This window comes from Miscanthus floridulus, chromosome 19 (assembly GCF_019320115.1).
Source record: "Miscanthus floridulus cultivar M001 chromosome 19, ASM1932011v1, whole genome shotgun sequence".
Taxonomy (NCBI): domain Eukaryota; kingdom Viridiplantae; phylum Streptophyta; class Magnoliopsida; order Poales; family Poaceae; genus Miscanthus; species Miscanthus floridulus.
Window position 1 is genome coordinate 90081576 of NC_089598.1, and position 23815 is coordinate 90105390.

Sequence of the window (23815 nt, forward strand, 5' to 3'; positions counted from 1 at the left end):
GAGTTAGGCATACAGAGATACACGTACGTACCGTACCGTGAGGGGCGCAGCACTGGTCCATAAGGGGCGCAGGGAATACACGTACGTACCGACGTACGGTGTACGCCCAACGCGGGTCAGTAATACACGTACGTACTGTGTACACGTGACGCGGGAATACACGTACGTATCTTTGTGTTATAATATATTGTCTTTGTGTTATAATATATTATTTTTTGTCCTTGTGTAACTATAAGAAAAAATATTGTGACTTGTTAATTGTTTTTGTGTCAACATATATATTAATTTTTGTCCTTATATAGGAAAAAAATTATGACTTGTTAATTGTCTTTGTGTTATAATATATTAATTTTTTGTCCTTGTCCAACTATAGAAAAAAAATTGTGACTTGTTAATTGTCTTTGTGTCAACATATATATTAATTTTTTGTCCTTGTCTAACTATAGAAAAAAATTATGACTTGTAAATTGTCTTTGTGTTATAATATATTAATTTTTTGTCCTTGTTTAACTATAGAAAAAAAATTATGACTTGTTAATTGTCTTTGTGTCAACATATACATTAATTTTTTGTCCTTGTCTAACTATAGAAAAAAAATTTGTGGCTTGTTATATTAATTTGTTGTGACTTGTTAATTGTGTGGGCAGCCGTTTGATATTTAAATCTAACGTTGTTAGATATCGTGTGCTACTTTCCTCTGAAACAACCGAAGTTTGGTCCTGACAAAAATCGGGTGTTTTACACTAATCTAACAACCGAGTGCTAGGTCCTCGTGAAACACACGGGTGTAGCATAGACAGATTCAAGGAAAAAGGCCGCGACGAGCCGACGAGCTCTACTCCCCTTCCGGCCTTCGGCGACCGTGACGAGCAACGACGACGACGGCGACGATGGCCGCTTCCTCCCTCTGCCACGGGCACCTGCTCCTGTTCCTCCTCGTGGCCGTCGCGTCGGCCTGCCTCGGCACCGCGGCAGCGCATCAAGCCGGGTAGGTGTCCCTGTCCTTCACCCCCGCTCGTTCCGCGATCCGATTGGCCGGATGCTTTGCTGACCGCTCTCCCGATTTGGCTCTTGTGGCTGGTGGCTCTAGATCTGGAGAGGGGTACACGATCGCCGGCCGCGTCAAGATCGATGGTAAGTGATCCAGCTCCCACTGAATTCGGCCGTACTCGTATTTAGGTTGTTGCAGGTGCCTAGGTTTGCAGCGTTTAGGGATTGTGTAAGTGTAACTCAGTTCTAAATTAGTTGCGCCTGATATTGCGCTGGGTCGATCTTTTACAATGTTCCGAGATCTCGAATTAGTGCTCTTTTTTGTTGCTGGATGTGCCTGTGTTTTGTGTGGATTTCAAACAATTCATGCGTCTAAAGCTGCGTATTGAAGTAGTTTCGATTTCTAGGAAATTAGAGGTATGCAAACATTTACTAACTGTTGAACTGATTGAAATTGATGAGGAAATTAGAGGTATGCAAACATTCACTGACTGTTGAACTGATTGAAATTGATGAGGCCCTGTTGTTCATTGGTTTTGGGATCCTCAATGGTAAACAATTTTGCGAAGTTTTAGCTAAATTTATAGCTCACAAACTTAAGTACAGCCCTGAATTGTGCAAGTGTGTGTGCCTGTGTGCTGTTCCTGTTTTCTGGTGTTTAATGCAACTGAAATGAATCAGCATCTTTGTTCTGTCCAAAAAAGGGAGTGTACAGATGTAGAAATTCTGAAGTTGACATGTTGATTTATGCTAATGTCATTGTAGTAACCTAATGAATTTGCAATAAGATCTTGCTTTTATGATAGACTGATGACATGCTAGCATGATTTTTGATAAGGTGTGTGGCAGAACCGTCTAATCTAATGCCTCTCAGGAGTACACGTTTTTCATTAGACACTAAGTACTCAAGAGAGGATACTAAACTATGTAGTTCCGTCGAGCACATCCCAAGGAATAACTCGAAAATCCACATTTTTCCATCAGGATCGTAAATAAGGTTATACAGCTTACAACATTCTTAAGTCATTTCTTACATCACTTTATTACAGTAATAGAATATTACTCAATTGATTATAACAGCGGAATATAACAATGTTATCAGAGTTACAGAGGAAGCAAAAATTAATTTAATGACATGGTGGAGCATTAACGTAGTGGACATTTATATACAAGATATGCTAACAAATTTTACAGCTTTTCTTATAAAAAAACCTTTAGTGAGGGTTATAAATAAACACTACGGTCGTAGCGTGAAAGAATCCTTTCAGAGCCTACCAGGAGGTTTCCACACACAAGATTTAGCTCTAAGTATCCTTCGATCACCTGCAACAGGGAGAATAAAACCCTGAGTACTCGATTGTACTCAGGAAGACTTACCCGACAGGAGTAAAATAAAAGACTCCAAGGATATGCAATACTTATTTGGCTTGTGGGTTATTGCATCTGCGGAAACATTACTAAACGTGCATCCTTATATTCAATTTTATTAGTAGTTATCATTAGTTCATTAACTAACCATTCTATATAAGCGCCTATGCTACTTTCAAGCAGGTGGTAAGCAATCAGAATTATTTTATCATCTTTTAAGTTTCAGTTTTTACTACGGTGCTAGACTATAGCCAAGTCGTACCGTCTCACAGAAACGGTGATTCGCGAATCAAAGTATCCCAGCTAGGTACCCTGAAACACACGCCCCGTTTGTACCCCAGGCACAAACAAGACTAACCCGTTCCACTCCTGTCAAGGGGTCCAGGTCCCCTTCCAAACTTGGACTGTAAGCACCCACACTTGAGACCTGATCTCAGTATGGTGCTTAGACCTCCACCTTTCCCCGTCTCTAATCAGTCGTTCCAGAAAGAGCCGGAACCCGGGACAAGAGCGTAACGAGCCTTCCCGCTCGCATAAGCAAGTATGTGCTCAGGATAATAAGTCTGTGACCTGACTACCATTCACAGCAACGGATGGTCCTCAATCGACACAGGCGGAACAAATGTAATCTGAGCCTCGCTCGAATGCCTAACCAACTCCAGATCCAAAGTACCTTTCCGCCCGGTCTCCAATTATCATCCATATATATTCCATGTGATAGTAATATAATAACAACAATAATATTTTTCCTATCTCTCGCGAGTGACAGATAATCACTCGACTTCTACCGAATCCTATAGCATAGCCTTCTACACGATTTTGACATACTAGTAGGACTCATAGGATAAGGATATATATATGAAGTGGTTTTCATTCAACTCCTTAAAACTTAATGCACAAGCATAAATTAAAGTGTAGAATAATAGGGGTTATGCACTGGGGCTTGCTTGGGTAGGATATAACCAATAGTTAGCATTCCATTGTGGTGACCTGATCATCCAGACGCCATCTTTTCTGCTACTCCGTTCGACTCCACGATCCATCGTGGTTCCTATTATGACATTCGTGGATGCAGCGCGGAAACGTAAATAATCACGACAATCGTCACTCTAAAATATGATTACATTGTTGAGCCAACGAGCTGGCTTTAATGACTAACGTACTAAGCTACGTACTCATGTTGTCGACAACGCACTATTTTACCACAATATTTTATTTATACCATTTCAAAGTATTTCTTTATTTTGTTTAATATATATATATATATATTTGAACTAGGGCTCATTAGCAATCCTAGCAAAACAATTATTCTGGAGCCGCAAAAATTACCGTAGGCGCCTAAAAATGTTAGGATTTTGGTGTAAAAATTTTAGAGCCAACACTACTATCAGTTTGCCACAGCAATTCCTACAAGTTTGTGTTTTCGCAATATTAAAAAAGGGCAGACCCAGTGCCGGAGGCTCCCACATGAGTGGGGTCTGGGGAAGGGAAAAACCGAGGCAAGCCTTTCCCTCGCAAATCTGCGGAGAGGCTGCTTCGAACCCACGACCTGGTGACTCAGTGGGACAGCTCTCACCACTACACCAGGCCTGCCCTTCTGTGTTTTCGCAATATTAAGTATTCAAATTAATTAGGTTACTCTTGAAAGTATTATGAAACTAGGTGAACAAAATATACTAGCAGATGGATCATAATTTTATGAACTTAGCAAAATTGGTTCACAATTTTTGGTTAACTACAAAATTTTCTATTGAATTTACAAGTTTGCTTTTAGCAATTAAATTAGGAAACACTTTAGAAAAGAAAAGGGCCGGCGGCCACTTACTCGGCCCATCAACCCAACGCGAGGCGTGGCCGCGCGCAACAGCTGGCCTAGCAACCTCCCAAGGAGGCAAAGCTGGCGCGCGCGACCATTTTTGCAAAGGAGGGCCTGTGCTCTTTGTAAATCAAACGACGCAGTGAGGTACTGTTTCTCTTTGCACAAAACACCTCAGAAAGAGCTGCCTTCGCAACGGGGCGGTTCCCGGTGTGCCCGCGCACGACGGCGCGGCGCACCGGCGGCACGATGGTTGCATCGGTCACGCTAGACTTACTGCGTCAGCAACCACAAACCGACCACTACCTACGGCTAAACCCTCAGGGGTGGGCGGCGGTTAGAGGCTCGGTGGTGCACTGCCGAGAACCGTAGTGGTGAGCGGCTAATCGCGACGGCGGCGCGTCCGTCCCGACGACCTACGACGCCATCGGAGGGAAGGGGTTAGCGAATAAGCACCAGTAGCTCATCGGGATTCGAGCTGCGGTGGCGGCTGAGGTGGAGGGGTGCCGAAATGGCCTGGCCACGTGCGACCCATCCGTGCAGCGGCGTTCCGAGCACGGCACGGTCGCGTCACTGCACCGATGGTGAGCTTCCTGGCCAAAACCGCGCGAGCACCAGAGGGCGTCAGTCAAGGCGAGTTCAGAGCCATAAGCAATTGAACTATTACCGCTTCAATCCTATCTCTCTCCCCAGTCCAAGGTCACGGCGGCGAACATGGCCCACGAGGCCACGACGAGCTAATCACCGAATTGTCGCGGCGTAGGACTCTATCATGGCCAGATACAGTTGAGGCGGCTAGCTAGCTCTCCCTGCTACTTACTGACGTGAGGAGATGGGCTAGGCGAATTTGAAAGGCGGGGCGCGGTTCCCAGGCTGAGGCCACGTCGTGGGGAAAACATGCGGATGAGCTTGAGCGGTAGGGCGTGTTAAAGCGGGACTCCGGTCGGCGGTGGCAGAGCGAGCTCGTGCACACAGGTGACGAGACCAGGCGGCTTGGCGCGACGTTCATAGCAACAAGTGGCAGGACCCAAGCTAGATTGCCTGTGTCGGCTAGCGGGCAAAACAGGGCAGGGAAGCGTCCCATCGTCGCTGCATCCGACCCTCGACTCGTCACGACGGCAAGGTTCCAGCTTAAGGACTAGGCGGGGTAGGTAGGACGAGGGGCGGGGCGAGCACCACGTCGATCGCGCGATGCAGCCGCAACCACGGTGCGGCCCAGCGGCCAGCCGTGCGAGCGCGGTGCGTGTGCAGCAGCGGGACCAGCCGCAGCCAGCTGGGACCGGCCATCGCCCGGGGCAAGGCCGCGCTGCGTCAGCCAGCCGCAAGCTGGCCAGCTGTAGTGGCCCGACCACAGTTGGAACTCGGTAGCGGCAGCGTTCGCGCTCGGATGGTGACCACGCCCACAGGACCAACGGTGCTAAGCACGGTTTTTAAAGCGAGCCAAAAACTGCTAACGATCCCGGATGAAGTTCAACTAATTTCCCTATCCTACAGCCAGCAGTGCCAACTATCTGGTGAAGCTATCACCAAGAGCAGGGAGCAACTCGAGGAGAAGATAGATGTATGCCAACATGGGCTCGTCGCTCTGAATGTCCGTTCATGAACGGAGCGCCAACGACACGATTCAGACACGTTTTAACGAAGTTAGAGCAAATTTACGAGGGTATCGTAACACCCAACACCACTACCACCTAAGCCATGCTCAAGTGCACACTCACGGACAACCAACAGTACAAGAACGTGAAGTTGGTGCCTAACAATTTTTGTTAGAATTTGGATGTCAAAACGGCATTGTCTACTTCCTTTTTCTGACTTCGAAAAGTCAAAAGCTTCGATTGGAGCTAAGCAACTTTTAACACTTTTGCCCTAATTTCTAAAAGGCCTAACCCTATTAACCTCGACCAACCCGTACTCCCTGCAATAGCCCATACTTCCTACTAACCCATAGGAGCAAAACATCTGAGCACCTTTTAACTATTTTACTCAATTTAATTCGTCAAAAATGATAATTTAAACACAATCCAAATTCTTGCCGATTCAACGAAAGTTCCCGTTAAATCACGGATTCGATGTTTGAGCTCCCAAAAACCCTAGTTACAATATTCACTTCCGAAAATTACAGTTGCATTCTTATCTACCCTATTCGCTCATCATTTTACATAAACACTATACACAAGTTGTATCTTGTTTTTGTTTACCGAGATCGCTTTCCCGTTTCATACGTGTTCTAACTTGTTAAAAATTCGAAAACCCGTTCGGCTTGATTTCTCCGAGACCTTAACTTAGGTGCTAAGTTAGCTCGTAACACCCGAGGTGTTACAAGGTGCCTGCAATTGGAGGGGCTCTGATATGTTTTTGTTCGGCCTCTATGCACCACTAAAGTAGTTTTCTTGATGTGTGGATGTGTTGCTATGATGTTCTGACCAATGCTTCTGATAAGGTTTGTCGGAAGTAATCCAAAATTGACACAAATTAAACAATGGAATGGATGGTGTGTATGTGTCTTGTTCCCTGAGAGTACTTATAGCTTATGGATATAGTTATGGGATTTTCGGTGTAGGATTTGTTCATTTAGAGGTTTATTGCACCTTCAGCATGCTTGGAACCTAAATTTCAAGCTGAAAGCTACTATCCCATGCTGTTCATCTGATGTTATCTTTGTGTTATGGCTATAGGCGCGAGTGCGAAGGGCTTTGGTCTTCCAGCCAAGACATCAAATACAAAAGTGATACTTAATGGCGGCCAGAGGGTTACATTTGCAAGGCCAGATGGTTACTTTGCATTGTATCCTACAAAAGATGCATTGCCATATGTTTCAAGTTTATTTTATTTTTCTGGCAAATTAACCTATTAGACTGATACAGCTCATACTATCATACATTTATCCGTTTGTTGGTAAACTTTATGTCGAGAGATGGGTATAGTGTACTAAGCAAAGAACTGTAGCTCTCATCATGTGCATACCATCAATTCTTGTCTGCTCTTGGGTATATCTTTCCTTGTATACAATCATAGTTCAGTGTTAGCAGATCATTATGTTTTCTTTATTGTTGCTCCTTGACCTGATGTACTTTAGCCACAACGTTCCAGCTGGAACTCATCTTATTGAGGTCTCCTCAATTGGTTACTTCTTTTCCCCAGTAAGTATTTATTCCTTGATTTCGTTGGTATGGTGAACAGAAATGGATATAAGTAATTTACTCCATATTTCTGGTGCATGATAGGTTCGAGTAGATATCAGTGCAAGGAATCCTGGTTATATTCAAGCAGCATTGACTGAAACCAGAAGAGTTCTAAATGAGCTTGTTCTGGAACCTCTGAAAGAAGAGGAGTACTATGAGGTAGCTGTTGCTGCATAATTTTTTGTATACTTGTTTCCTCACTTCTCACTGGTGGCCCATGTTGGGTTTGATCCAGCCTATTCCTTTTGCTTTGGGCTAAAAGAAGCAACCTCTTTAAATGTTTTGTTTTTCAACCTTTTCAAGGTTAGGGAGCCTTTCTCCGTCATGTCACTTTTGAAGAGCCCCATGGGGTTGATGGTTGGTTTTATGGTCTTAATGGTCTTCGTGATGCCCAAGCTGATGGAGAACATAGGTATATTTCACCTCTTTTACATCAAATGGATACAAGCTTTCAGTTAGTATGTTTCACTAAAGCTTGCAATGAGCAAACAGCAGCTTCTAAGACTAAGAGCAGTGTTGCATTATATAATGGTAGAGTTAGTTGTATTTATTGAGCTCTGTGCAACAGCTGACTGTCAAATTTCTAGAGTAAGAAGGGCATCAAGTTTATTAGTTTAAACTGTTGTGCTTCTGGATTTCTTGGTTATAATCTGTCCTTTCTGTAAGTATTAATGAAATGGGCCTTAAATAATGTTTTGGTGATGAATTTCTTTATCTAAAACTTATGTTTCTACTATCTGTCTTGTACCTGTGAAACACATTATTTATATTTAGTTCATTGTTATCCGCAACCTATATACTTCAGTGTTTCATCTTAAAATTTCAGTACAGTAAGTTGACAATGTTGGCATCTCCCAAATTCACTTGAGAGAAACCTTCGGGAGCTGTTTTTTCCTATGATCCTGTCAGTTGTAGGCCTCATGATGTACTTGCCATTATTGATCGTATGTGCCCCCTAGAGCTTGTAAAGTGGTTCTATGTAGATAACCCTTTTTCAGTTATCGATTGTGGGATGTTTTAGTTATCATTAATGCTGGAAGTACAGTTGCACTTCAGTTTCATAGTTTTCTTCAGCATTTGAAATGCTAATATTGATTTCATTTCTATATCTGCCTAACTGAGTTTACTTTTCTTCATGGAAGATCCTGAGGAGATGAAGCAAGCTCAAGAACAAATGAGGAACAACCCCGTATCGTTCTCTGGCTTGCTATCCAGAGCGCAGGGCTAGTAGTAGAACATGAGGATACTGCAAAGGTCTATATTCTATAATGTGATTAAGAGCAGTACTGAAGTGCTTGACACGTCACTCACTCAGAGTAATTTCCTGGGGACAAGGTGGAAACTCTTTCCCCTGTTTTTACTGTATTTTAAGCTGTAATTTGCCTGTGATGTAGAACCTTCTGAAACCTCTAGCTGAACTAGCCATGTGGCACATTAGCATATACCGCAGATTGAGATATTTTGTCCAATATATGTATTGTTTGATTGAACCAGTTGAATCTTAGACACCTTGCTTAGTCATCAGACGAACGGCGTAGCCTGTAGTCATGCTTGTCTTTAGACATGTGGTGGTGCGTCAGAACTCCTCACCTCGATGGACAATGGGATTGCAAACTTGTGTTACAATTATGGCAAATTGTTATGGAATCTAACGGGAACCAGTCATAAGGATAGGTCTTTGCCGTACTCCTGTTACGGGAACAGTCATAAGGATGGGTCTGTGCCCTACTCCTGTTTGACAGGCGCGTAGGAATAAGAAATTGCCCAATGCTGCCAATTTTTAGTACATACTCTCTCTCCATTCCATCTAAATTATAAGACGTTTTTGGCTTTTCTAAATATACACATTGTTTTTATTATATATTTAGACAGAGTGTATATCTAAGTGCGTAATAAACAAAAGCTATGTATCTTGAAAAAGCCAAAACGTTTGAGTAGTTCTAGGCAGGTAGGAACTTGGTTCTATACTTCCATCGATGATAGTTCGTATGATGTTTTTTTCTTCCATTGATGATAGTATGATGTTTTTTTTTCTCAAATACGGATGATAGTATGATGTTTTTTTTTCTCAAATACGTAAGAGCATTACGTATTATTATATTAAGGAGATAGAAGTTTTAAAAATACAAGAGAGGCCGTTCCCAGCCCGATAACTCAAGATGCTATATTTTGGCTAAGACATCCTTACGACCCATCGGAATCAACCTAATAAACCACGCGTGGGCCTATGACGCCATGGCCGAAGGCTGGCGAGCTGCTCGACCCTGCCAAGTTACCATTTCGCAAATGTCGTTGGTTAGTACGACAATACATTGAGCCTCAGCTTTAGCCCGGGAATACAACACGTGTATCCTAGTCCGTGGCAGACTGGAAGTATGGAAATTGCTTATGGCCTAACCTAAAGCGACATACAGGTATTGGTGACGGACGACGTTGGTATCTTTGCTAAGTAGTGGTAGTTTTTTAAAGCCTTGGACACTTGTGTTGTTGATACTTCTACGAAGATAGGAACTATGGCCCCGTGCGATTGTCTTATGAGCCATACTATTTCAACGAACGAAGAGTGTTTTTTTCTCACAACAAATCAGCGAATAATACTTTTAGTCATGGCTTTTCAGCAAAATGAACAGGGGCTATAACATGTTTACATCTCTCCAAAGAGATAGAAAGGGGGTGTTCTGTGTTCTCACCAACTACGTGGACTTGCGCGGCTCTCGACTGCTGAAAATGACCGTGCAGGAGTGAACATGCTTGTGTGAATCCAGACGTTGATGTCTCTCCTACCACTACCGGATTCAACTTCTTTGCGAGTGCCTGAGGCACTCGGCAAAGACCGATATACACTCGGCAAAGCCTCTGCCGAGTGTTACACTCGACAAAGGGCGCTCGGTAAACAGTTTATCGGCAAAAACCTCTTTGCCGAGTGCACTTTATCGGGCACGTGCCAATCCGACACTCGGCAAAAAAAAAGTAGCCATGACGGTGAGCGCCACCGTGACGGCAGCTTTGCCAAGTGTCAAGGTCAAGCACTCGGCAAAGGTACCCGATTTGCTGAGCGCCGTTGACTTAGACACTCGGCAAAGGTGGCCACTTTGCCGAGTGTCGTCGACAAGACACTCGGCAAAGGTGGCCACGTTGCTGAGTGTCGCTGAGAAGACACTCGGCAATTGCCGAGTGCCTGGTCAGTGGCACTCGGCAAACCTGTGATGTTTGCCGAGTGCAATGGCCATTGCACTCAGCAAAGCATGTTTTCAGGTAGTTCCCAGATGGTCACTTTGCCGAGTGTTATGGCCATTGCACTCGGCAAAGTGACTGAAAATAGCCTTTTTTATTTGTTTTTTACATCCCATCCAAACAAACAGAAGATATATATAACAAACATCACCAACATCACATATATATCATCAACATCACATATATATCACCAACACTACATATATATCACAAACGTCACATGTCTCACAATATATCACAAATAAGTTCACAAGCAATCCAAGTGCTCCATCATCGTCAACCACAATTGCAAATAGAAGTATCATTAACAACCACAAGTATCATCACTGATTTGGTGAAGGATTCGCTGAAGCATGAGGATCATTCGATGCCGTCGATTGATTCTGCACAAAGGAGAAGAGATTGCATGTGTGAAACAAGATAAATATATACCATACATGAATAAAACTTTCATACTCCACTAGGTTTGACCGTAAGCATGAACATACAAACTAAAACATTTATACTCACAGGAGTAGAATAGTGAGGAGGTGGAGCGAATAGTGAAGGTGGCGGAGCTACACCCGTAGCGCCGCCAAGACTTTGCATGTACTGAAGAATCTCCGCCATCCTCTGCTGCTCGGCCTCCCGCTCGGCCTCCACCCTCTCCATCTTCGCATGCATCTGCTCTCGTATCCTCCTCTCTTGTTCTAGCTGGGCCTACAATATATTCACCCCCAATATTACAATAATGCAAATGAAAGGTATGAAAAAACCAATGAACGACAAATAAACCAGGAATAACCTCGAGTGCCTCCACCCGGTGGTGTGAAGTGTCCTGCCAAGGTCGTATGGCCGGGCTCCTGCTCGTGCTGCTTGCTCGAATCTAGGAGAGACTAGGAGTAGCGGCCGAGTCAATTGCATCATTGCCAATCCAGTACCGCCCATGCTTCTTGCCTCCGCCCACCCTCATGACGACTTCTCCATCAAGGTCCTCGGTGCTCGGATCGTACTCTGACCCATGGACCTCCCTTGCCATCAATGTGTACTCACTGAGGCGGTTGTGGACGGTCGCATTGCTATACGCCTCGAGCCCATCCTCCGGGTTGTAGTTGACATCGGGCGTCGCCTTGCCCTTGTGGGCCATAGCAAATGCCTTGAAGATGGAGCAAGGCTGGCCACCATGTGACACCGACTATGAGAAAAAATGCAAGATGATTAGAAATCATGCAGAATTGAACGTTAGAATAAATAAATAAATTTGCGTACTCATGTTTCTACGTATCCGCTAAGGCTACGTCTGCCTTGGTAGGGGAGCCGAGTCAAGCCCGACTTATGAGTCCACATATGTTGCTCTCCATATCCCACAAAACCACCTTTTGGATTGACCATGAGACCATCTATCTATTCACGAACCGCGGCACCAATCATTATCGGTGGTGCAGGGTCTGTCACTACGGCACCTTTCGTAAAGTTCTTAATGTCTCGACTGAATGCATGGTCAAGAGGGAGGAATTGCCAATGTTTGTCAAACGATGAATATTTACCACCCTTCTGCAACCAAATGAACCTCAGACCTTCCTTGCATACTGAACATGGAAACTTCCCGTGAACACACCAGGCGCAAAATATCCCATACGCCAGGAAGTCACGCAGGGAGTAATGGTACCAAACATGCATTTTGAAGTTTTTCTTTGTAGCTCGGTCGTATGTCCATACCCCTTCCTCCCAAGCACGGACCAATTCATCAATCACAGGCTCCATGAACACACCCATGTTATTCCCCGGGTGTCCAGGAATTATCAACGACAAGAATACGTTCTGTTGTTGAAAGCATACTCTGGGGGGGGATTGAGGGGGATAACGAACATGGGCCAACATGTATATGGGGCAGCCATCATTCCATAAGGATTGAACCCATCTGTTGCCAGTGCAACACATACATTACGAGCCTCTTTAGCTTTCTCATGATGAATGCCATCAAAGTGGGTCCATGCTTCACCATCGGATGCATGTACCATCCTGTCAGGATTGTATCGTTTGCCATTTTTGTGCCATGTCATCTGTTTCGTGGATTCCTCGGTCATGTATAGCCATTGGATCCTCGGTATGAACGGAAGGTGTCGTAGGATTATCACGGGAATGTCAAGCTGCCTCTTCTTGCCATCACCAAAATCTACCTCCAGGAACCTAGAGGATTTACACTTTGGACAGTACTTTGCTTCCACGTATTCTTTCCTAAATAGGACGCACCCCTTCGGGCAAGCATGTATCTGCTCATACGACATCTTAAGTGCATGAAGGAGTTTCTGTGACTCGTGCATGCTCTTTGGCAGAAGGTGACCCTCTGGAAGCAGGCTGCCAATAACTGTCAACATACCATCGAAGGCGTCTCGACTCAGGCTATACTGGGACTTTAACGCCATTATGCGTCCAATGGCATCCAGTTGAGAAACCTTTGTTTGGCCGTGAAGGGGTTTCTGTGCCGCGGCAAACATGTCATAGAACGCTTTTGCGGTTGCCTTTGGCTCCTTCTCTGTACGTCCTTCAGCGAACTATGCCTCGTGATAGTCATTTAACATGTCTGCTACCCCGGCATCAGCATCATAATCCTCAACGCATGGTCTCACCACCTCCTCTCTCATACGATCGGCTTTACCATGGTAGACCCACTGGGTATAGTCTGCCGTAAATCCATTCTTCCAAAGATGTTCCCCCATGATCTTCTTCGTTTGTCTTTTCCTGTTTGCACATTTGCTGCAGGGACAACAAATTTTACTCGCTCCTTTAGCAGCCACGCCAAATGCCCGTTCTAAGAAAGCATCAGTCTTGTCGATCCATTCATTGGTGACCTAACCCTGACTTGCGTGGCCCATGTACATCCACTCATGGTCCTCCATCCTCTAACATATATAGCGACGAGTAATACAAACATCAATTGCATCTACATGACGTTCCTACTATCTAATAGGTGAGGATAGGTCCTAATCCCATGCGAGGATGCGTAGGTGGGGTTAGTTTCCATGCTCTACTCCTATCCGAGACATAATTTCGGCAGCACCTCCCCGCTATTCTCCAAATACATGTCCTGCCAGAGAGAGTGTGTATCCGGAGAACAATAGGAAGATGATGCCAAAACTCTGTCTTGGATCAGAGCAGACCATGGAAACTAACCCCACCTACGCATCCACGGGCTGTCCAAAAAATATGGACAATTCAAAATAGATACGGTTTTAGATATGAAAATATCTGCATATTTCCAACCGTATCTCATTCGAACGGGAGACGCCTAACTGGGTTACGTGATCTACGACCATGATACGAAAAGAGAGGTTATACTTAGGGTGGCGGTAGAGTCAGGCTAGCGGGGCCGTGGTGGGTCGGTGCAGTGGTGAGGCGACGCGGTGCAGGCAGACCCGCAACGACGAGGAAGGCGATCGGGGTCACCGAGGTACTCTAGCTCCGCTCTGACGGGCTCTTTTCTACAAAAAAAGAAACATAAAACTCTCAATACAAAATTTCGGCAGCACCTCCCCTGCACGGTGAGGTTTCCAAAACCTGCAAGAAAACTAACGGCACAATGACCGACATGCACATATATATGAACGGCACGATGGCCGACATGCACAAGATTATATTCAATAACATATATATATAATAATGTCACAACCACTCCTACGACTACCACCACCACTACTCTACCACTACTACTACCGTAACTACTAGTAATACTACGATGACGACGACGACGACGGTAGGGCATACCTAGTGGGCGTCGTAGGGCGGTGGTGGTGAAGGGGCCAGGGCACCGGTGGACAAGGCGACGGCTAGGGAAGCGCCGGGGATGGCGCGGGCGCGGGCGGGGACGGCGGCGGGGTTGGCGCCTCCTTCTTCTTCCTCCTCCTTCTCTTCCTCCTTCCTCCTCTTCTCTCCTCTTCCTCCTCTCTTTCTCCTCCTCCTCCGGTGGCGCGGCGCGGGCGGGGGCGACGGCGGCGGGGCTGGCGCGGCGGCGCGGGCGGGGGAGGTGGCGGGGCTGGCGTGGGCTAGGGCTAGCGTGGCGGCGCGGGCGGCGACGGGGCTGGCGCAGCGGCGGCGATGCTGGCGCGGGCGTGCGTGTGTGCGGTGTGTGGGCCGGCTGGGCCGGGAGGTTAAATGCCTTCTTTGCCGAGTGCCCCCGATCTGGCACTCGGCAAAGTTTTTTTTTAATTCTTTGCCGAGTGCCACCTGGCCAGGCACTCGGCAAAGAGTTTTTTTTTTATTTTTTTTAAAATCTTTGCCGAGTGTCATAGGTCCTGACACTCGGCAAAGAGACTTCTTTGCCGAGTGTCTTATCCTGACACTGGGCAAAGAGGCTCCTTGCCGAGTGCTATTTTTTGACACTCGGCAAACAATATTTTTTTTTTCATTTTTTACCTCCAAACTTTTTCTACAGTCCTCAGACAATAACTGGTACTCCATATTCCAATGTGGCACATTTCTCGGACTTTTTCTATATTTCTTTAATTTATTTCATTTAATTGAATTTTCTTGTATAATTCAAATTATAGCTGCTAGTCATTCGAATAGTGAAAAAATGAATGAAAAATAATATTCATGTTATTTAGTATAATGTGAGGCCGTATCTAGGAACAGACCACCAATTTCGAACATCTTGTTCATGAAACATGACCACGAACTTGCGGTCGAGTTGTTTTTAAATTCTATAAAATGCAAACGAAGTCCGAAAATCATGAAACTTGTCAAGATGTCAAGATATCATATGTGGAGGCTGTGATAAAAAATTGAACTGAAGAGGCCGACTTCGGTTTGCAAGCATCGTACGTGACAACTTGCGCGAAACCTCCTTAATTTTTTATCACAGCCTCCACATATGATATCTTGACATCTTGACAAGTTTCATGATTTTCGGACTTCGTTTGCTTTTTATAGAATTTAAAAACAACTCGACCGCAAGTTCGTGGTCATGTTTCATGAACAAGATGTTCGAAATTGGTGGTCTGTTCCTGAATACGGCCTCACATTATACTAAATAACATAATTATCATTTTTCCATTCATTTTTTTACTATTTGAATGACTAGCAGTTATAATTTGAATTATACAAGAAAATTTAATTAAATGAAATAAATTAAAGAAATATAGAAAAAGTTCGAGAAATGTGCAACATTGAAACATGGAGTACCAGGTATTATCTGAGGACTGCAGAAAAAGTCTGAAGGTCAAAAGTGAAAAAAATATGGTTTACCGAGTGTCAAAAAAATGGCACTCAACAAAGGAGCCTCTTTGCCGAGTGTCAGGATAAGACACTCGACAAAGGATTAACGACGGCTGCCGGCCGGCCCTTTGCCGAGTGTTATTGTTTGACACTCGGCAAAACTGGTCTTTGCCGAGTGTTATTCTTTGCCGAGTGTTCGGCACTTGGCAAGCTACCTTTTTGCCGAGTGCTTTCTATATGACACTCGACAAACAACCTCTTTATCGAGTGCTCGATAAAAAACACTCGGCAAAGTCTGAGACACTCGACAAAGAAGCCGTCTCCGGTAGTATACGCCTTTATTTTATACAAAACGTGTGTGATTATCCTTCAAAGATCTCTCTTAGGCGATGTAATCGATGTTTGATACATTTCTGTCTACCCTTTTCTGTAAGCAGAGTTCGAAAAGTAGGTGTGGTAGTATGTGTAACCCTTGTGATACTGACATGCTGACACAAGATCGATCGCTTCACCCATCTTCTGAGCTTCCAACGAAATTGTTATAAACATATTTAAACTATGATTCAGAATGACCAGAACAAAACGTATATATGGTCGAGAATGCTGTCATCATATTCTGAAACCTTTGGCGAAAGTCAACTGCTTGAACCACTCGAATTGACATCGTAGCAAAAATGAAACCTGATGGAAATAAAGTTTTTTTTCCTAAAAAGGAGAGAGAGTAACCTTTACCATGAAAAAAAATGTTGCTTAATTTGATTCTGGGGCAACATGTGATCACCAGACATTACAATGGCCACAGAACATGTGTTCTACTAGGGCTGTGTTTAGTTCGCGAAATTTGGAAATTTGGCTACCGTAGCACTTTCGTTTTTATTTGGCAATTAGTGTTCAATCATGGACTAATTAGGCTCAAAACGTTCGTCTCGCGATTTCCAACCAAACTGTGCAATTAATTTTTTTTCGTCTACATTTAATGCTCTATGCACGTATCGCAAGATTCGATGTGATGACTACTGTAACACTTTTTGGAAAAGTTTTTGGGAACTAAACAGAGTAGTACCAATCTATGACCTATCTCACATCCTCACTACCACAGGTCACTTTCAAGTCACAGCCATGAGAATTTGTGTCATCCAATGGCTTGAATGAAAGAGATAAGACGCCATGGATGCCGGATAATGCCCGTACCAGATTGCGCCTCGGGAGCCTGAAAGGGACATGCCACGTTCACAGAATCATCGCAAAGCTTTTTTTCTGTGCTGGAGAATATATATACACCATGCTCCATTCTTTTGTGGGGCTTGGATCATTTGCCTCCTCTCCTGGCATTTATTCTCTTCCCAAGTTTGGTCTATTTTCTGGGTGGAAAACGCTCCGAATTTTGGCCTTGTTTTGTTCTGAGTTTTGAGATAGAGGAGCTATACCCATGATGGCTGCGGCTGGATCCATGACCGTGATGGCCTGGCGTGGTCCGTGCTAAGCTAGCACAAGCGAGATGTCAGCATCGTCTTCGATGGCGTTCCAGTTCCATGCAAGAGGAATTTGGCATTTCCTCCTTTCTAATTTTGCCTTTAATTTTTTTTAGCTTGAATATGTTCTTGAGAAAAAGGCAGAATAATACAGTATAGAAAAAGAGAAGCCACATGCAGTCGTAAAGGCTAAGGCTGTGATACGGGTACTGTAATAGAGAGAGGGCAGTTTGAGCTGTATCAACAGTTGTTTCAGGCTTCTTGCTTTTTTTTTGAGATCGTTTCAGGCTTCTTGCTGTGCACTGAGCCACTGACTGTCCATTATAAACAACCACCTACGGCTACTGGTGTTGCCTTCCTTGTAACGACAGCCAAAAACATGCCACTCCATCCGTTCCGAATTATAAAATATTTTTGATCTTTATAAATATATATATATATATATATATATATATATATATATATATATATATATATATATATATAAAACTATGTATTTATAAAGATCTGCGCGCGCGCGTGTCTAGATATAACTTATATCTAGACGGTAACAAATGAATCTAGCTCCATAGCAAGCCGGACAGAAGCAACATCACAAATAGACTAACTTGTGTCCACTAGGCCCCCACCATTTCTGATCTGATCCAAGATTATTGCTCATCTGGACTAATGGAAGTTGTCTAGCAATTAATTACCCTGCCGTCTTCATTCTCCTATGTATGTAGTATTAACCATAAACTATTGGAGGTAGGTCTCATTCCAAATCTGACCAAACTGTTGTGCTGTATTTAACCCTACTTTTTATCTTTATTATTTATTGTTCCTTGTAGAGAAGAAAGTGTCGGCACCACCGTGATGCATAGGAATGTGCTGCTCCCTGGTTGGACAATGCCCGTCAGGTGCAACGCGAAGTCTTTAATCGGCTCGCCGTCCCGGAGCACAATCGCCTCGTACTCAGCAAGAAGGTTCCGATCTAGGCGCCTGGCAGGAGCATCATTGATGCACTGAGGACAGCGATGCATGAGGCGGCGGCTGACCTTAGCTTCGGCGATCAAGGCAAAGCTAAGGCCTCGGCTGCCCTCATCGAGCGTCATCAAGGACAGCCTCTAGGACGCGGATTACACAAGTGCAAGGGCAGAACTATCTGCAATTGTGGAATCCGTGGCAGCGATCTGCTCTAAGCCACCGGCAAAGCACGGGATGGAGTTTCCATCCTCCAAGTTCTGGCGTGGAAACATGGATTCGGATGAATCAGATGAGGAAGTCGATGAGATCATTGTAGAAGAAGAAAGGAACCCATCTACGCCAGATCCTTTTGCGGCTCCTGCAGAGGTTTGGAGTCCATCCACACCAGAGCTTATCGCGTTGGCGGCGGAGGTCGGCTTCTCTACACAGGATCTACTCCAAGCTGAACATGAACCCAACGAAGGTACTCTGGTAAGTGCTACGTCTTCTTCTGGATGTACACCGCCGTTGGCGAAACGTATCATATCTGCGCTGGTGCAACATTGCATGAAGCCTACTCCATGGCGAGGTCAGTTGCCGCCTCCAAGGGTTTCTCCCCCACGGACTCTTGGAGACGCACTGGAGGTTGCTTGGAGAAGCAAATCCTCACCTTGTAGGAGTGGCTCTCGTCATTCATCAACACCGGCGTTGCTAGCCGGAGCTACCAGTTCGTCAGATTCTGGTTCACGCGTGATCTCGAAATTACCGTGCGTTGTCGGTTTCGGCAACACGGACGGCGTGCCGACAATTACGCTGGGAAATTCAAAATCAAATTTGGAACAGAGTCTGGGCCGAGATTTGGTATGTATTGGGCCTGGGAAGTGGTACCGGCCTGTGAAGGGTCTGATTGATCTCTTCTCACGCCGACGTCCTCATCGTATACTCGCCCATCTCGTTCTTACGCCGACGTCGTGCGTTCGTTCCGTCCTCCGGCAATGGCTGGACGTGGCAGACATCCACTTGGTGCCCAACCGGCATTGAACCAAAACCAGCAGCCACACCATGCTCCACCGGCAACTCACCAGCAGGCGACGTACTCTCAGGGCTACCACGGTGGCCAATCCCAACGTTTTAATCCAGGTTTTAACCCGGGGTTTAATCCAGGGTACGGTGGCCGTGGTGGTGGCTATCAAGCCGGTGGCTTCCAGTATGGTGCTTTTGGTGGCCGAGGATACAATGCGCACCGTGGAGGTTTTGGTGGTGGTCGCCGGGGGAGGAGAGGCCGTGGAGGTTTCGGTGGTGGCTATGGCAGCCACGGCTACGGTAACAACAACGCTTCTGGCTTCGGCGGTGGCCGGGGCGGCTATCAAGGAGGCTTCGACGCGTACGAGGCTACATCAATGGGCTCTGGCCATGCTGGTACTAGCAACGTTGTTGGGCACGGGGCTGCACCAACCCAACCCCAGCAAGTTCAACATGAGGCGACGGCCAAGGCTAATTTGCTCCCAGGTACTAGCACAGGGGTTACTGGTTCTGGTAGTATTCAAGCAGGGGAAAATGCAGGAGACGGGATATTCGAAAATGCAGATGTTGCAGCTATACAAATTGACAATGAATCAGGTGCTATTGCTCCAAAGAAAGGGAGTGGAAAGAATAATCCCGTTTGCTTTCGTTGCCTAACTAAAGGGCACGTAATGAATGACTGCAAAACACCAATCTGCTGTGACATGTGTGATAGTGATACCCACGTCACCAAAGCTTGCCCTTCCATGAAGAGTGCAAAACCTACAGCAGAGCTATGTGGTTATGCAGTTCCAGGTTTGGGTTTTTATTATATCCCTTTTTCAGGTAACGAAAAGGCAAAAATTGAGCCTACAGAAGCAATAGTGAAGGTCTCTGATGGTTCTCTTACTGTGAAACAAGTCACAGTAGAGCTTGAGAGACTCGTACCAGGCTGGAAATGGGTTCTGGAAGAAACTAATGAAAACTCCTTTGCCACAACTTTTTCATCTAGTGCTGAGTTAAAACGGATGGATGATTGGGGTCCTGTGGAAGCAAGGAGTGCAAAAGCAAAATTGACTATTTCAAAGAAAAAAGATGCAGAGGTGTACAAGTATGAAATTCCGTGGTCTCCCGAGTGACTTACGGAATTTTCGTATCATCTAGGCTGTGGGTACTATTCTTGGCGCCACAAAGATGGTGGACATGAAATTTTCCAAGCGATTTGGAAGACCAAGGCTGGGAGTTGCTGTACTAAGTCCAGAACTAATTCCGGATTTAGTTGACGTTGTAATTGGAGAATTTGTGTATGAACTCCAATTCAGGCTAGAAACAGAAGAGGAGGAAAATGACTCAAGACTAATTGACATGGATAATCAGACGGGTGAATCCGGCAAAAAAGATGATGGTTTGGACAAACTCAACAAAGATTCAGGGCTTAATACTAAGAAATTGGACTCCAACAAGGAGAACACAAAGAAAGATAAGAAAGATGGGAGTTCTTGTGCTCCACCAGTAGCAAAAAATTCAAACAAAGGGACACAGGGCTGTTGTTCTGTCACGGCCCATTTTGGAGCTGAAGTCGACCGGGTTATCTGACTCGACCAAGGCTTGGGTAGTTAAATCCTTCCATGGGCCTTTAAATTCAGAACCCCTGCACAAACCCCTGCTGAGAATACCACGCCTACCCGTAGGAGCAAGCGCAATGTGGCGATAGGCGACCAAGACTCGACTGAGAGAGCGGCCAAGCTAAAGGCACGCAAAAATTTGGAGGAACCTAATAATTCAGGTAACATTTTAAACACATCTTTTCTTTCATTCTTTAAAGATGTAGTTGCTCATAACATCAGTAAGGTGGGGGTTTTGTTAGGTTCAGATGATACTAGTGTTAGTAAATCGATTAACAACCTTAAACATGTGGAAAGAAGCAGACTACATGTGTTGCCTAAACAAAAGGAACTACATGCTAGTAGCAAACAATTGGATTGTAACTTATCAGATTCAGAGGATGAACTTGATCTCTTAGCTATTAACCAACTTTGTGGTGAGATAGCCGAGGGTATGAGTTAAGGGAAGCCAGTGATCTATATGATCTACAGGCGGTGCCCCCAAAAAATAAATCAAGTTCATAAAAGAAAAAGAAATTAGGCAAGAGAAAATCAAAAGAGAACCTTTAGTTTAACAAATGAAGGGCATATTTTGGAATTGTAATGGGTTAGGTGACCCAAAAAAACATAGATTTGTGTTTGATTTGGTGCGGGAAAAGGAGCTAGGTTTTGTTGCTTTATCAGAGACCGGTAGGAGAGATTACTCACCAAATTTTCTAAAAAAATTGTGTGGTGGCAAGGACTTTTTATGGCACTGTGAATCTCTTCGGGGAAAATCTGGTGGCATGCTAGTAGGCATAAACCTTCTAGAGTTCGACATTGGTGAGATAGAAGAAGAAGATTTCTTTGTAAAATTGAAATTGAGAAATAAACAGGATGACTTTAAGTGGTTGCTTGTGTCTGCCTATGGGGCAGTTCAACGTCATCTTAAAGAGGCATTTTTAACAGAGTTAGTCCAACTATGTTCTAAAGAAACCTTACCTATTTTGATAGGTGGTGACTTTAACATCATTAGAGGGACACAAGAGAAAAATAATGCCAATTACAATGATAGATGGCCATTCTTGTTTAATGCTATCATTGATGCCTTTAACTTAAGGGAGTTGGAACTTTCTGGAAGACAATTCACTTGGGCTAACAACCTAGAAATTTCAACATTTGAAAAGTTAGATAGGATTCTTTCTTGTACAGAGTGTGAATTAAAATTCCCGCGTACCACTATCCAAGCTCTATCATGAGAGATCTCTGATCATACACCCCTATTTATTAATACAGGGGAACCTGCATCTAATAATAATCACTACTTATTTAAATTCAAATTGGGTTGGTTGTTAAGAGAGGGGTTTGTGGATTTAGTTATAGATATCTAGAACAGTGTGGATGAGGGGAATAACTCTTTAGAGTGTTGGCAGGCTAAAATTAGACGCATGCGTCTATACTTGAAAGGGTGGGCCAAAAATACAAGTGGTGCTTACAAGAAAGAAAAGAAAAAGTTGCTAGCAAAATTGGATGAATTGGATAAAAAGGCTGAATCAATTTTATTAGATCAATATGAATTGAATCTTAAGTATGTCTTGAATGAAAGATTGTCCGAACTTCTACGAGAGGAAGAAATAAAATGGTACCAACGTGCTAAAGTAAACAATTTATTAGAAGGGGATGCCAATACAAAACACTTTCAGTTAGTAGCAAATGGAAAACACAGAAAAACTAGGATATTTAGGCTGGACAGGAGGAAGGTTTAATTCACGGTGACGCTGAGCTTAAAAAATATATCACCACTTACTATAAAAAATTATTCGGGCCATCTGATCATAACAATTTGGTGATGGATGAGTCATACCGTGATGACATCCCTCAAGTTACAGCTGAGGAAAATGATCTCTTGGTTGCTGAGTTTACGGAGGAGGAGATTAGAGGTGCAATTTTCCAAATGAACCCTAATACGACTCCTGGTCCTGATGGCTTTTCTCCAGAGTTTTATCAGGTATTCTAGAATGTAATTAAGGATGATCTGATGCATTTGTTCATAGATTTCAATAAGGGAGAATTGCCTCTACATAGCCTAAACTTTGGAATGATCATTTTAATACCAAAGTCTAAAGAAGCTAAACAAATACAACAATATAGATCTATCCGTTTGTTAAATGTTAGCTTCAAGATTTTTACTAAAGTGGCTACTAACGGAATTGTAAAGATAGCTCAACGCATAATTAAACCATCCCAAATAGCATTCCTACCTGGGAGAAATATAATGGAGGGTGCAATTATTTTACATGAAACCTTACACGAATTACATAAAAGGAAACAAAACGGGAATTATCTTTAAGATTGACTTTGAAGAGACATATGATAAGGTGATTTGGAATTTCTTACAACAAGCACTAAGAATGAAGGGGTTTCATCTGGTGTGGTGTGATTGGGTCAAAGTTTTTGTTCAAGGTGGGAATGTGGGCATTAAAGTTAATGACCAAATGTGCTCATATTTCTAGACAAGAAAGGTCTTAGACAAGGTGATTCTCTATCACCGATCCTTTCCAATATTGTTGTAGATATGCTAGCTATCATTTTATCTAGAGCCAAGGAGGAAGGCCAAATAAAAGGGGTTGTTACACACCTAGTGGAAAATGGCTTGTCTATCTTGCAATATGCAGATGACACGGTTCTATTTTTCGACCATGATATTGAACAGGCAAAAAATTTGAAACTTTTGCTTGGTACTTTTGAACAATTATCAGGTTTGAAAATCAACTTCCATAAAAGTGAATTATTTTGCTTTGGCCAAGCAAAATAAGTTGAGGAGCAATACTCATATCTATGTGGTTGCAAAATGGGATCATACCCTTTTCGATATTTGGGCCTTCCTATGCATTACAGGAAGTTATATAATAAGGATTGGAAATTAATTGAAGAAAGAATTGAAAAGAAGTTAAGTGGGTGGAAAGGAAAACATTTATCATATGGGGTAGATTAGTGTTAATCAATTCTGTTTTGTCAAGCTTACCTATG

At 44.0% G+C, this 23815-nt stretch overlaps 1 protein-coding gene and 1 pseudogene across 1 annotated transcript; one reads left to right on the plus strand and one right to left on the minus strand.

Moving 5' to 3' along the window:
* Positions 1–762: 762 nt before the first annotated feature.
* LOC136528132 (ER membrane protein complex subunit 7 homolog) lies at positions 763–8860 on the plus strand. Its single transcript, XM_066521046.1, has 7 exons — positions 763–988; positions 1091–1134; positions 6850–6958; positions 7251–7314; positions 7399–7515; positions 7660–7768; positions 8499–8860. The coding sequence occupies exons 1-7, from the start codon at positions 891–893 to the stop codon at positions 8582–8584; spliced, it is 627 nt and encodes a 208-aa protein (XP_066377143.1). The 5' UTR covers positions 763–890; the 3' UTR covers positions 8585–8860.
* Positions 8861–10913: 2053 nt separating this feature from the next.
* On the minus strand, positions 10914–13469 carry LOC136526344 (uncharacterized; annotated as a pseudogene).
* Between the last annotated feature and the right edge of the window lie 10346 nt (positions 13470–23815).